General features: G+C 40.8%; 1 protein-coding gene across 1 annotated transcript in view; it reads right to left on the bottom strand.

Moving 5' to 3' along the window:
* Window positions 1-8288: 8288 nt before the first annotated feature.
* The window catches only part of Kpnb1 (karyopherin subunit beta 1), a 31403-nt gene continuing 23670 nt past the window's right edge, over window positions 8289-16021 (bottom strand). The window contains exons 16-22 of the mRNA XM_076869640.2: window positions 15938-16020; window positions 14632-14739; window positions 13993-14136; window positions 13575-13680; window positions 13094-13208; window positions 12475-12636; window positions 8289-11381 (exon numbers count right to left, since the gene is read on the bottom strand). Of these exons, the coding sequence (XP_076725755.1) occupies window position 11381; window positions 12475-12636; window positions 13094-13208; window positions 13575-13680; window positions 13993-14136; window positions 14632-14739; window positions 15938-16020 (719 nt within the window). The 3' untranslated portion in view covers window positions 8289-11380. The remainder of the gene's footprint in view (window positions 11382-12474; window positions 12637-13093; window positions 13209-13574; window positions 13681-13992; window positions 14137-14631; window positions 14740-15937; window position 16021) is intronic.

Here is a 16021-nt window from a genome sequence, read left to right as displayed (position 1 = left end):
GCATTTTGTTATAAACGCTGCTGGGATCCTTTTTGATTGAGGGGGGGGGCTGTATTGGAGAGGGAGAGGATGAAAGAAAAGATCTCTTGCATCCTGTGAGCTTTGAAAACGCAACAGCAACTGTCATTTTCACTGTGGGGAGAAGACTGGACTAGGGTAAGCAGCGCCCCCCAGGACCGCCAGCAAGAGCTCTCTTCAAAGGATTTCTCACTGGTTTCCTCCTCCTCCTCCTGCTGGCTTCCCTTGCAGCCTTTCCTGCTGGCTGCTCCCTTTTATAGACCAGAAGGGAAGGCAGGTCAGCCCTTGCCCTCCCAGGCACCAGCTTTCTCTGAGCCATGTGGAATGACCCACCTACCCCCTAGATGTGAAGGCTGTGATGTGTGTCTTCCCCTAATCCAAGGGTGAGGCAGATGTCTCCTTCCTCAGTGCTCACAAGTTCTCTTCTGAAACAGACCAGGAAAGATTGGAGTGTAGGCCAGAAGGTGTGATGGGGTTGTCTCTGAGACCCTCAGTGAGCACCGACTTTGCCACAAACGTAAAATCAACTGACGAGCTATCCCTTCCTTGCTGGAAAAGGCAGTAGGTCCAAGTACCCTCTGAGCACACTTTAGAATGTCATCAGCCCCTGCTGCTACTTGGATGCTTAGGGTATGGCCTAAATAAAGTCACCTGGTGAGATGGAGCCAAAGAGTTCTTCTAACCTGGCAGGTAGGGGGCAAAAACCAGAGATTAGGCCTGGTTCAAGTGCTCTAACATGTCCCTCAGCACCAGATCTGGACCTGATCTCATTATATTCTCCCCATTACTAGTTCTGTTGATCACACCAAACAGGTAAATTTGGGAGCAGGGACTGTGTCCCATACAGCTTTGTATCCTTGGGCACCCTGAGGGTACTTGTTCACTATATGCTTACTCAACAAAGATTTTTTTGAACACCTATGTGTGTTCAACACTGGAAATGCTGTGATGAGCATGTCTCTCTTGACCTCATGTAGCTTATACTCAGAAGGGTCAGAAAATTAAAAAGACAAATCATTAAGACAATTACATATTCTGATAAAAGGTAAAAGGAATAAACGGGCAGCAACAGAGAAGAATAGGAGGACAAAATTGCTTCAGATTCACCCAAGGTCTCCTGATGTGATGGCATTTAAGCTAACTACTAAAAAGCTAAGGGCAGGGGTTGTAGCTCAGTGGCAGAGCACTTGCCTCGCATGCGTGAGGCACTGCCTCAGCACCAGATAAAAATAAATTAATTAAATAAAGATATTGTGTCCACCTACAACTAAAAAAAATATTAAAAAAAGATAAGGAATTTTCTTTCAGTGAATCAAGGGATGAAATTATGTGGCTTGAGAGTCATTGCTTCACCTTTCTAAGACAGCTGGAAGACCTTTTTTTTTTTTTTTTTTTTTTTTAAACATTTCTAATGTTCAAAACATTAGAAAAACTAGGGATAACAGGAACTTACCTCAAAATTGTAAAAGCTGTATATGCTAAGCCTCAGGCTAGCATCATTCTAAATGGAAAAAAACTGAAGGCATTCCCTCTAAAATCTGGAACAAGACAGGGATGCCCTCTCTCACCACTTCTATTCAATATAGTTCTCGAAATACTGGCCAGAGCAATTAGACAAAAGAAATTAAAGGCATTAAGATAGGAAAAGAAGAACTTAAATTATCATTATTTGCGGATGATATGATCCTATATCTAGAAGACACAAAAGGGTCTACAAAGAAACTACTAGAGCTAATAAATGAATTCAGCAAAGTGGCAGGATATAAAATCAACACGCATAAATCAAAGGCATTCCTGTATATCAGCGACAAATCTTCTGAACTGGAAATGAGGAAAACCACCCCATTCACAATATCCTCAAAAAAAATAAAATACTTGGGAATCAACCTAACAAAAGAGGTGAAAGATTTATACAATGAAAACTACAGAACCCTAAAGAGAGAAATAGAAGAAGATCTTAGAAGATGGAAAAATATACCCTGTTCATGGATAGGCAGAACTAACATCATCAAAATGGCAATATTACCAAAAGTTCTCTATAGGTTCAATGCAATGCCAATCAAAATCCCAACGGCATTTCTTGTAGAAATAGATAAAACAATCATGAAATTCATATGGAAAAATAAAAGACCCAGAATAGCAAAAGCAATTCTAAGCAGGAAATGTGAATCAGGAGGTGTAGCAATACCAGATTTCAAACTGTACTACAAAGCAATAGTAACAAAAACAGTATGGTACTGGTACCAAAACAGGCGGGTGGACCAATGGTATAGAATAGAGGACACAGAAACCAATCCACAAAATTACAACTATCTTATATTCGGTAAAGGGGCTAAAAGCATGCAATGGAGGAAGGATAGCATCTTCAACAAATGGTGCTGGGAAAACTGGAAATCCACATACAACAAAATGAAACTGAATCCCCTCCTCTCGCCATGCACAAAAGTTAACTCAAAATGGATCAAGGACCTTGATATCAAATCAGAGACTATGCGTCTGATAGAAGAAAAGGTTGACTCCGATCTACATATTGTGGGGTCAGGCTCCAAATTCCTTAATAGGACACCCATAGCACAAGAGTTAATAACAAGAATCAACAAATGGGACTTACTTAAACTAAAAAGTTTTTTCTCAGCAAGAGAAACAATAAGAGAGGTAAACAGGGAGCCTACATCATGGGAACAAATTTTTACTCCTCACACTTCAGATAGAGCCCTAATATCCAGAGTATACAAAGAACTCAAAAAATTAAACAATAAGAAAACAAATAACCCAATCAACAAATGGGCCAAAGACCTGAACAGACACTTCTCTGAGGAGGACATACAATCAATCAACAAGTACATGAAAAAATGCTCACCATCTCTAGCAGTCAGAGAAATGCAAATCAAAACCACCTTAAGATACCATCTCACTCCAGTAAGATTGGCAGCCATTAGCCATTATGAAGTCAAATAACAAGTGCTGGCGAGGATGTGGGGAAAAGGGTACTCTTGTACATTGCTGGTGGGACTGCAAATTGGTGTGGCCAATATGGAAAGCAGTATGGAGATTCCTGGGAAAGCTGGGAATGGAACCACCATTTGACCCAGCTATTGCCCTTCTCGGACTATTCCCTGAAGACCTTAAAAGAGCATACTACAGGGATACTGCCACATCGATGTTCATAGCAGCACAATTCACAATAGCTAGACTGTGGAACTAACCCCGATGCCCCTCAATAGATGAATCGATAAAAAAAATGTGGCATTTATACACAATGGAGTACTACGCCGCAGCTCTAAGAAATGACAAAATCATGGAATTTGCAGGGAAATGGATGGCATTAGAGCAGATTATGCTAAGTGAAGCTAGCCAATCCCTAAAAAACAAATGCCAAATGTCTTCTTTGATATAATGAGAGCAACTAAGAACAGAACAGGAAGGAAGAGCAGGAGGAAAAGATTAACATTTAACAGAGTCATGAGGTGGGAGGGAAAGGGAGAGAAAAGGGAAATTCCATGGAAATGGAAGGAGACCCTCATTGTTATACAAAATTACATATAAGAGGTTGTGAGGGGAATGGGAAAAAAAATAAGGAGAGAAATGAATTACAGTAGATGCGATAGAGAGAGAAGATGGGAGGGGAGGGGAGGGGGGATAGTAGAGGATAGGAAAGGTAGCAGAATACAACAGTTACTATTATGGTATTATGTAAAAATGTGGATGTGTAACTGATGTAATTCTGCAATATTTGCAATGTTTTTAACAACCAATAAAAAAAAAAGAGAGAGTGAGAGAGAATTTTTTAATATTTATTTTTTAGTTTTTTGTTTGTATGTGGTGCTGAGGATCGAACCCGGGCCACACGCATGCCAGGTGAGTGCGCTACCGCTTGAGCCCATCCCCAGCCCCCTCTCCTAAGACTCTTTTTTTTTTTTTTTTTTTTTTTTTTAATTCTCCTTTCCAACAGTGAAATATCAATTGCTGGGTGCATACCGCTTGAGCCACATCCCCAGCCCCTCCTAAGACTCTTAATAACTATCCAGGCTCATCATGGAGACAGAAAAAAGTAGAATCCAGGGGCATGGCAAGGGGAGGGGAGGTGGGAAAGGGAAAGGCAAGCCTGGGGAAGCATGGCCAGGCAGTTGTGAAACCTTCCTCACTGGCCTTCCCAGGGGCAGTGAGAGAGGATCAACTGCTAGTCATTACTGGTAAGAGAGAAAGCAGGGCCCTAGCAAATTTCCACCTAGGAAGCCATCAGGGAGATACTGTCTCCCACTTCCATGACTTTTGCTCTGGAGAAAGACTTTTTCTTTCTTGTCCCATTCTTGCCTGCAAAGAGTAGGAGGAGGTAGCGTTAGACTGAATCAAAATAAAACCCAGATGACTCAAATAGAATCTGGCTAGCAGAAAAATTGATTAGACACATGTGACAATGCAGGATCCAGTGCCACCTTCACCTCTCTCCTCAAGTTCCAGACCTTAGGAAATTAGGGTCACTGAAGAACAATTCTCCAAGTACAGTTGTAGGTCTCCCAACTGACCAGAGGCAGGAAGATTGCAAGTTTGAGACCAGCCTCAGTTAGGACAGCAGGGGAGGATTCATTCCTTCACCAACTCCCAAAATTCTTTTATAGGTTATACAAGGCCTCTAATTGAATTAGGAGGGTTTGGTTGGAAATAGGATTTGTTGTGTTTTGTTTACAGCTCTCTATATGCTTTTCTCCACAGTTATGTTTATGTCTATCTCCCCAAATTTTTATTTTTGTTTTGCAGTGCTAGGGATGGAACCCAGAAGCTTGCACATGCTCAGCAAACGCTCTACCACTGAATTACATCCTCAGCCCCTGAATCCCCCCAAAATTATATTGGGCCTGGGGATATAGCTCAGTGGTAGCACTTGCTGAGCATGTGCAAGGCCCTGGGTTCCCCAACACTACAAAAAATTGTATTGAATTGTTGACCACTTCCTATGTATTATCCATTAGAACAATCGCTCCATAAGAAAGAAATTTTGTTTAGTTTGCTGCTGTACCCTCAATGTCTTGAACAGGGTCTGGTATATAAATAGTTGTTGATTAATTGATTAATTATGTAGCATTGAAGGCCCTGGGCTAAGAACTTTATGTATTATCTATAATTTAGATTCTTGTTTCACAGATGAGGAGACTATAGGTCAGAAAAATTGAAGAATTTTGATTTGGGAGGCTGAGGCAGGAGGATTCCAAGTTTGAGACCAGCCTCAGCAACTTAGCAAAGCTTAAGCAAAAGTAAAAAATAAAGAAAGAGCTGGGGATTAGGTCAGTGGTAAAGCACCCCTGGGTTCAATCTCCAGTACCAAAATAATAATAATAATAATAAAATTGAAGAATTTGCCCAAAGTCACACTCAAAAAGACTAAAATATTGCAAAGGACAGTGCTCAGAAAAGAGGAAGCCTTGCTCATTGCTGTGGAGAGCTATTGACACAAAGCCATTTCTTAATTCTCTCTTAGGATGGTGACAGGCTGCCCCTCTGCATCTAGAATTCAGGCTGCTGCCAAAACTGAGATGTACTTTCCTTTCAGACAAGAAGTTCTGTTTCACAGAGGACAGCTCAGCTGGGGAACCTGTGGTCAAAGAGCACCTGGTAGAAGGACCAGCTTGGGCTTTGTGGGCCTCCTGCCTGTGCTTCGCTTTGCAAGATCAGTGAGGGAATAGGGTAATTCAGATGTGGAGCTTACTCAGCAGCCTAGTGGTTGCACCACCCCTCCCCCAGCCCTGGTTCTCAAAAGCTTCCAGCTCAGAGGAAAAATGGAATAGAAGTGCAGGGAGATGTTTTAGTTCAAACTCCAATTAGGAGGAAAGTTGAGTTTAGGTTAAGAATCACACACACACACACACACACACACACACACAACCCATTGAGTTAAAAGGCTCAGGATGGGTCTTATAGAACTCAAAATGGCTTGGCTATTGATTTCCAAAATGTTTTGTTCAGGGTTTGCTCTGATCAATAGCTAAGCTCACATTCAACACTGGCACACATGGGTTGTGTTACAGGCACAACCTACAGTGTCAGCACTGCTTGTTAGCTTGCATGACTTTGGGCAAGACTTTTAGCCCATTTGCTTCCATTTCCTCATCTATAAAAATGGGACTAAAAGGGTACCTTTATAATATAAATGACGAATAAATTTATACTCTGTGAGATACTAATTACTGACTAATCTTGTCCCCATTCCTCCCATTAACCCAAAGCTAAGAGGCTAGCTGGAAGTCATCTAACAAATGAGGGAAGAGCTAGAAACCCCACTTGTAAGGCCCGGCCATTCCTAGTTCTGGATGCTCTGCCCTTCAAACACTGAGGCCATCACAAACTCCCTGAGCTGTACTGACATGTCATCAGTTCAACAAATATTTATTGAAGGTCTGTTGTATGTCAGACACTGCTCTAAGCTGAGCATACAATTGTAAATAAAAGACAAACAAGGTCACTGCATTCGGGAGCCTACATTTTTTGCACAGTGCTGATGCTGGGGACTGAACCCAATGCTTACACATGCTAGGCTGTACCAGTGAGATATGCCCCCAGCACAGGAACCCACATTATAGTGGGAGAAACCAACAACAAATAAGTTAGTGTATGGGGCTAAAGGTGTAGCTTGGCATTAGAGCACTTGCCTAACATATGAGGCCCTGGGTTTAAACCTCAGTATCATGGGGAAAAAAAAAAGTTTTAGATTTATTTACCCATTTACTTTTTTGGTACTGGGGATGCTTTGCCATTGAGGCATCCCCAGCTCTTCTTAAAAAAATTTTTTTTGAGGCAGAGTCTCCCTACATTGCTTAGGGTCTAAGTTGCTGAGACCCCTACGTCAGCCTCCCATCACTGGGATCACACGTTCGTGCCACTGCACCTGGCTTAAGATATGTTTTTATACAGTGTAAAGGAAGTGGGTGGCACGTCCTAAGTGTACGGAACATGGACCTTTATGTTGTATTGCTAAGGTGCTGACAGCAGTTATGCACGGCGAAGAAGTGAGATGCTGGATGCTGTCTTCTGACTTACCTGGGTATTCCTGGCTCGCCTGAACTTGATCTTACATCAATCTTTCTACCCCTTCTTCTTCATCACTAAAACAATAATGGTCATTAAAGTTGTTATGAGTATTAATAATATAACTTTTTCAGTGTATTGTATTGTATTCAGGTAGATTAAGCTGGCCCTGGAAGGAAATGTAACATTGTACTGTTTTCTGGAAGTGGCCATCTGGTAGGAACACTGATGAAAAGCTCTTTGCTTGGGAGCAATTTGAACTAATATTCTTTCCATGAAGCATATTTTCAGCAGAGAAATATTCTTGCCAATTGCTGTTGCATATGATTTAATAGTCAGTAATCTCCAAAGTTGGGCGGAGAAATATTAGGACTTGTTTCTCATGTAACTTTTTAATTTCCATTTTTATCTTAAAATTATATAACATGGGTACAGGTGTACAAGTATATAAACACATGGGGAAGTACGTGTGATCAAAATTTCTGATGGGGGCTGTGGTTGGCTTAGTGGTAGAGAACTTGCCTAGCACGTGAGAGGCACTGGCTTTGATCTCAGCATCACATAAAAATGAATAAAATAAAGGTATAAAAAAAAGAAAAATCTTATGGGTTTGCAGTAAGAAAGGGTTAAAGGTAGGCCAATTAAACTCAGCCTTCATTTTACTTGCCCACCATGAACTAAGGTGTGTATTCACCTCAGTTAACTTGGTGCCACTATGCTAATTAATAGTAGAGTGAAAGAAAGAACCCAGTTTAATCCCAAATTACAGTTCTTTCAGTTTCTGGGGAAAAAAGGGAAGGGGAAACTAAATTCATGTTGCAAGATAGGTAGCAACTTTTAGATGGGCCATATCAAGTTCTCAGCCTAAAAAAAAAAAAAGCATGAGATAAGGACATCTCTGTACTGCTTCAAAGTCACTCACTCTCCAAGAAGGAAACCTATTTGGTACCATCTCCTTTCCTCATACACGGTGAAGTGTTTCTATTTCACATCACACTGCAGTTTTGTTTGTTTTTGCAGTGCTGGGGATTGAATGTGCTAGGCAAAGGCAAGTATTTTGCTACTGAGCACCACCCCAGCCCTTTGTGTCCTTCCACTCTCAAGTGCACACACGCGCGCGCGCACACACACACACATACACACACACACACACACACTCCCTATCACCACACTCTGGCTCCTTTCAAATCACTCACTTCACCTCTACAGAGGTGACACAATCTGTAACAAAAAACTGAAGCAGCAAAATGTTGAAAATAAAAATAAAGCGGACTTTATTTAGAAGATAAAGGTGGTGGTATCAGTTTTGGTTAATAAAGTTGGGCTCAAGTGTTTTAACAGGTCTTTAATGCCATCACACAGACTGGCATGCCAAGGGCATTCTGAATGCCAATTACAGATTGAAGTTGTTTCAAAAACCAAGATGCTATCAAAAGCTGATGGAGTTTGGATTTCTCTTAAAGTCAGACTAACACACTTCTTAAATAGTAAGAGTAAATAGTTGCTTGGTTCTGAAAGTTTAAAACACTACACTGAGCAATTCCCCTCCCTTTCTCCACAAGTCCCTAGGGCAATATTACAGTTGCCTCTGACAGCTAAAATTTCCACATTTCAAGAGGGGGGCTGAGGGGAACAGGGAAAAATGAAAAGCAAAATTAAATGTAATTGGTATAGGCAGCTGCCACTTGTGGCAAACCAAAGTCTAGTCCGATGCCCATTTTCTTCACATTTGCACTGACATCTTCCCAAGCAGACGGTAACTACATTCTTAAAGGAATGTGCCAAGACTAGGGTGGGGGAAGGCCCAGACAGTGATTGGACAGAATGCATTTGCATCCAGTTGCCTTAGGTGGTACAACTGATTAAGGAAAATACCCAGACTATGGAAAATCCACTTGCCAAAGGTATCTAGGAAAGAGGAGGATTAAATACATAACCAGTGCAGAATAACTACAAGGCACCAAGACCACAATCCAACCAGCCCATTTCCTCCTCTCCATCACTGAATGGATCTGGGAGAAAGCATTAATAACAGCACTTATCAACTGGTTCCCTGGAACAAAACATGACAAAACACTCGGAAGGTTTTGTTTTCATTATGGTTCTTGGTGTACTTTATTCTCCTGCTGTCTAGCTAAACAACCCACACAGGACAGAAATGGGTAGCACTGAGGAATGATCAGATTATTTTTTTTCTTTCTTTCCCCAATATTCCTGCCCCTCCCTAAGCCCTGACCCAACCCTACCTAGTATCAGGAATGGTTAGTATATCATTCTCCCTCACTCAAGAAACAACTAAAATGGAAACAAGGCATTAAGAGGACCAGGCCCTCTTCTCAATAGGCTTAGGAGCTGGTGTGAGTTCTCTATTCACAATGGAGCGTCTCTCCTTCAAACACCTGGATTTTTTTTTTTTTTTTTTGTACACTGGTTCATAGATCGGCACTTCACTTTGAACCTGGCACCAAAAGGCACAATATCTGATACCCTGTACAAGAGCTATTAGAGATGCTGCCATATGGATGGGCAAAAACCGAGCCAATCCCACTTATGAATGGAAGGCTGGATCAGGGAAGGGAAGATGCAAAGGAAGAGATGGGAAAAAACATAAGCCCATGCTTTTTACAGGATGAAAATGAAAGCGGGTCTTGCTTTTTAATCCTCAAACTACTAGGAAGCAATTTAAAAACCTTGTTTTGTTTTGTTTTTTTTGAAAGCCGCATACTCATATGCCAGCAAAAACTCCCTAGTATCTGCAAAAACCAAAAGCTCACCAACATCCCTTCTTATTGCTGAAAGTCTAAGATTCAGGGTGCCCTGTTCCCTTGTAAAAGGGAAAATGATTCTGGTTTATGGTAATCACAGCACATTACACTTGAAAAACAAAACAAAAAACTAAAATGTGTGAACAGGGAAGTGTTTGACACCATTTTATTAATCTTCAAACTTCAGTGGAAAAATATAACCATTTTCAAGTGCCACTTTCATCATGAATTCTGCTGTGTGTGTGTCTATACATACATATAGACACACACACTTTTATTTTGTTGGTTAGTTGGTTTTGAAGTGCAGCAAGAGACCAATACCGCATTGGAGTCAATCAAATAAAGGAGAACAGAAGGCCAAGCAGTTTCCAAATGGTTATTTTATCAGATTGTTTAAACATTAAATTTATCCTCATTTGCAATCCAAAATAGTTACCTGAAGTCTGCTGTTGTGTATGTTTGTATGTGTGTGCGCGCATGTGTGTTTACTTTTATTGGTTATTTGTCTTCTAAACTCTTTGGCACAATTCTCTGGGGGCGTTCAGACTGCCACAATACAAGTCAGGAGAGAGCTTTTCTTTTGTGCTGCCAATTTCAAGCATTTAAATTTTGGTTTGGGTTGTGGCTTTTTTGTCTGAAGTCTGCATTCTTTATTTGTAACAATTTGTACTTTTATTTTTCTATATCCTCTAACTTCAGAGTTTTATTTTTCTCCCCCCTCCCCCCCACTTCTACATTCACAGTTGAACCATATTATTAGGAAAGGCGCCTTGATGAAAAGATCAGGATAGGAGCTCTGACCATTCGTCAGTATTTTCCCTAAAATAATTAAAAAAAAAAAAAAAAAAAAAAAAACAAAAACCTAAAGAGCGTCTTTCCTTTTTTTTTTCTCTTTTTTTTTTTACATGTCTTGTGCTGCATCAGTAGACAGAACTTCGGTTAGTTTTATGAAATGCAACATCTAACCCCTTGTTTTCTGGGAAAAAGAAACTGCAATGACTTGAAGTTGAGAATGTGGATACCGCCTCACTCACACACACTCATTCTCAGACTGTAAAAATCCCTCACCCTCCTTCTAGCCTGCACGTGTACAATACCGTGTGGCAAAGGTACAGCGAAGGTGGGCTTGAGACCCAGGCTCCATCTTTCTCCTCAGTAGCAAAGGCCAGGCTGCCTTTTACAACAAAGCACCACAGCTGAACCCAGTCCCTCTTCCTTTCCCAAACCAGTCATTCCACTCGGCACTGCCAAAAGACAGAAAAGCTAGTTCTAGCCTCCCCTGGGAAGAGACAGCTTTTTTGTAAGCAAGTAAATCCGTCGTTTCTCTCTTTTCCAAGATGGCTGATGTTATGGTTTTCTACGAAGTCAGTGCTTACTTAGCTCACTAACAGCGCTGCTGTTGGCGGCTGCGGCTGCTGCTGTGGCAGGATTTTCAATGTGGTGTGTTTTCAAGCCTCACTCACTCATCCTCTCATTCCCAAACATTCAGCATCCGTGCACACTCCTCACTTCCGGGTTTTTCAAAAGATTGGAGATTTCCAGTGGGGGTCTCAGGTTATCATCCCAATGGTAACAGATCTAAAAACAGATGGAAGGAAAAGATCAATCCTAGGATCACATATGCTCAATAAAGCCTAAATACCTCCAATTCCTACAACCAAGTGCTCATAGGCTAAATGGATTTGTCAACTTGAAGAATGAATAATTTTCCTTCTCTTCCTATGTGCCACCTACCTGCTCTCATGAGTGTATCCATCAGGGGTAGATGGGAAAATAAAATAAAAAACTAAAAATAGCCCTCCCCTCCTTTTTTACTAAGACTTACTAAGTTGCAGAAAGCAAACAAACAAACCTATATTCCAAAGCAGGGGTCTCAAAGGATATCTTCTATGGAGTTTGGCAATGTCCTAAAATACTTGTCTAGCAGACACAAAGCCCTGGGTCTGATCCGCAGCATTGGGGACGAGAGGGAATGGGGAAGGGTGTAGAAAAGAGAATTATGGGAGAATGCCTCTATCAATAGTTTTATTAGGGTCCAAATGTTTTGGGAATTTTTCGTTGTAAAAGTTCTGTTCTAACCAGGTGTTGTGGCATATGTCTATAATCCCAGAGACTCAAGAGTCTTAAGACAGGAGGAAGGCACATTTAAGGCTAACCTCAGCAAATTATTGAGGTTTTTAGTGAGAACCTGTCTCAAAATAAAAACAAAAAGGGACTATGGATGAAGCTCAGTGGTGAAGTGTCTCTGGATTAAATTTACAGAGCCCCCAAAACAAAACCACAAAAAAGTTTTGTTGGCAGGCAGGGCGGTGCATGCCTGTAATTCCAGTGACTCACAAGGTTACTGGTAGGAAGATGGCAAGTTCAAAGCTAGCCTTAGCAACTTAGTGAGACTCTGTCTCAAACTAAAAAATAAAAAGGGCAGAGAATATAGCTCAGTGATAAAATGCCCCTGAGTCCTATTCTCCAGCACCATAATCAATCAAATATCTGGCTCAAGAAAAATGAGACTGCCTGACTCTTCCCCTAGTACAAGGATGAGGAACAAAGGTCTCACCCGGAAGCACCTACATGGGAAGAGTACCAATAAGATACCAGCACCTGACAGAATAGCCTAAATGTATCTCCTCCTAAGAAACCTGAAAAAAGAAAAGTGGTGACCCAATCTTACCAAGCTTGGTTCTTCAGTTTTCTCAGTTCTTTTGTGGCCCATGTAGCAAGGGTTTTTGCTTTGTTAGTCTTCGATCTCCGTCCTTCAGTTAACAGTTCATGGATCATTGGCCTAGCTTCTACTAATTTCAGTACATCTTTCCCAAATGCTGTACATAAGTCCCTGCGTAGAATAAACCCACTTGTGAATGAACTCCAGGAACCATGTTTTGAACCTGTCAAACCACTGCTGAGTTAAATATGTGCTTCTTAGCATTCATCTACTTTTTAAAACTAGAAGAGCTTTTAGATATAAATTAGGATAATTTTTCCAAGGTTAAACAGCTAAATTCACTGTAAAAATCAGAACTAGAATCCAGATCTTTGGGCTTAAGACCAATGCTCTCTTAACAATGCATCAGAAACCCTCAAAGGATGTTAAACAGAAGTACCGACCAATACCAGAGTTTAGCAGGAAGAAATTACAGAGCTCTGGAGGGTCTGAAATGGATTATCACTTATGAATACCCAAAAGAGATACGAAGTGGATTATTACCATCTATTAGTCTCTCAAGATTCGTTCCTACACGTTTCTCACTTTGCATGAGAATACTTAGCTTTTGGAAGCAGGTATAACTCACCCTATCAGTCCAGCAGCACAGGCTACTACTCCATCTGTATGATCCTCATCCCCAGCAATGTGGTCAATGAAAGACAGAATAAATTCTACTCTGGGTTGTACCAGCATCACATCCGCTATAAAAGAAAAGAGAAGCTGATGAAGTTGCCCTGAATTTGGCAGGACCACACCTTTTCCAAAGTTTCCAGCTATTCTACCCATATCAGGTTTGAGCTGGATAACCAGCTGCAGAGTAGTACCAAATTATTCCTCCTAAACGAGGATGTCATTTTTCAAATCAACAGATGAAACAAATAATAATCAGATACAATGTACAAGGAACAAATGGAACTTTTTTTTCTGAACCTTGAATGTCAAAAGAGGTAAAGTACAAATATCTCCCAATAGTAATTCATGGTTGGTCAGAAAGCAACCAGCAGAGATAGCTCATCTGGCTGTGCAATCTGATGGGTGGACTTAAGGAGCTGGGTTGTATACTCAACGGTGTACGTTCTCCTGATCTCCCTTTAATCCCTGGACGATTCCAGTATAGGCTTCCAAGCAGCCTTCTCTTAGTTCATTCAGATAATCCACCATGTCGTAGTCGGACTGGAAGAGACAAAGAATAAAACTTCCATCACACCAATTATATATATATTTTTGTGGTACTGGAGACTGAACCTAGGGATATTCTACCACTAAGCTATATCCCTATCCCTTTTTATTTTGAGACAGGGTCTTATTAAGTTGCCCAAGCTGGCCTTGAATTTCAGTCTTCCTGCCTCACCTCTCCAGTCACTGGAATTATGGATGTGTGCCACCACATCCAACCACTGATCACCTTTAATGGTATGTTTGTAAATAGTTCTCTCCTCCATTTAGAGCTGGACTTAACGATTAGCAGGACAGCTTCAAGCTTACCTTGTCCACTTGGGCTTGGGAGGCCTGCTGAAGAGTATTCAATACAACCTCTAGGTATTTTTTAAATTCTCCACCAATAGCAAGGGCAATATCACCAAACACAGACAGAATCTGCGGCTTCACAGACCTGTGGACATTCTCATTCTGATTAAAAAAAAAAAAAAAAAAAAAAAAAAAAAAAAAAAAGTCATTTAACTAACATAAAAATTTGATCCAGAGACTCGAGAAGAATCTTTGGACATACACAAAAGTTAAGTGATTATTGCTGGATAAAGAATTTTTTTTTTAACAATATCGTTTAGTTGTCAATGGATCCTTATTTATTTATATGTAGTGCTGAGAATCAAACCCAGTGCCTCACATATGTAGGCAAGCGCTCTACCACTGTGCCACAACCCCAGCCCACAAGAAATTGTTTTTCCTTTATACTTTATTGTTCTTTTTTTCTACAAGTAGAGTACACATTCCTTTAATTAACTTTGTAGATTCTAAAATCATCTGAAAGAAAATAATTCCCTTCTCCTATAAGCTCACAGTGCTATGGGAACTTACAGCTTCCTATCATGGTCTTAATGCTTAAATTTCTTGTCAACTTAGATTTTATTCAAAGAGTGGTTGTTCATATGTGTAGACACTCACCCCCAAGTTCTCCAGCAGCAGCTGCATTACCTCATCACAGAAAGGTAAGATGTTGGATTGCAGGGCACGGCACAAATCTCCCACTAGGCCCACAGCTGCCAAACAAACCTGAAAAGAATCAAGGAAATAATCTCCCAAAAAGAAAAGGTGGCCTATATGGGTAAGGCAGGACCTAGAATCAAAGACCACCCCCCCAAAAACAGCTGAGATTAGTTAATTTTAACAACCAATATGGCAAGAAGTAATTAGAAGTATTAGAGATACCATTAATAAAAAAAAAAAAAGAAAGGACATTATTCACTGGAGCTGCTGGTGGTAGAAACAGGTGGTTAAAAAATAAACAGCTTGGGACTGGGGATATAGCTCAGTTGGCAGAGTGCTTGCCTCACATGCACAAGGCCCTGGGTTCAATTCCCAGAACAAACAAAACAAACAAACAAAACCACAACAAGCTTTGCTTGCGCGCTCTCTCTCTTTTTTTGTGGTGCTGGGAATTGAACCTAGGGCCTTGTGCATGCAAGGCAAGCACTCTACCAACTGAGCTATATCCCCAGCCCTCCCCCTCTATTTTATTATTTTTTAGTTGTAGTTAGTCACAATATCTTTATTTTATTAATTTTTATGTGGTGCTGAAAATCTAACCCAGGGCCTCACACGTGCTAGGTGAGCACTCTACCAATGAGCCACAACCCCAGCCCCTAAGTTTGCTTTTTTGGTACTAGGGATTGAACTCGGGGGCAATCAACCACTGAGCCACATCCCCAAACTTATTTTGTATTTTATATAGAGACAGGCTTTGAACTTAAGATCCTCCTGCCTCAGGCTCCTCCTGAGCCTATGGGATTACAGACATGTGCCACCATGCCCAGCCCAACATCTTGTTTTAAACAGACTATTTCTAGTTCAAACAATGCAAAAAGGAAAACTACTTAGATCATAGGAACCTGATCTTTTCTGTACTTCAATGGCTAACAGGTATGAGAATATGATTAATTTTGAGGGCTGGGGATACAGTTCAATGGTACACAGTATCTGCCTTGCATGTGTGAAGACCTGGGTTTAATTCCCAGTACAACAAAAGCCATAATAAATGAATGAATGAATGAATAGATAGACAGATAGATAAATAGATAAATAAATAAATATTAGGATTGGGGCTGAGTGGTGGAGCACTTGATCAGCCTGTGGGGCACTGGGTTCGATCCTTAGCACTGCATACAAAAATAAATAAGGTAGTGCCATGCTGTCCATCTACAACTAAAAAAAAAAAAAAAAAAAAATTGAAAATTTGAAAAGCTTATCCTACCTGGTACTCAGCATAATTCTTCAACCCAATACCCAGGAAGGGTTTAAAGGCCTCCATGTACTTGAGGAATTCACCACCCAACAC

This window comes from Callospermophilus lateralis, chromosome 11, assembly GCF_048772815.1.
Source record: "Callospermophilus lateralis isolate mCalLat2 chromosome 11, mCalLat2.hap1, whole genome shotgun sequence".
Taxonomy (NCBI): domain Eukaryota; kingdom Metazoa; phylum Chordata; class Mammalia; order Rodentia; family Sciuridae; genus Callospermophilus; species Callospermophilus lateralis.
Note: the sequence above shows the minus strand (reverse complement) of the source record. Positions and strands in the feature narration are given on the sequence as shown.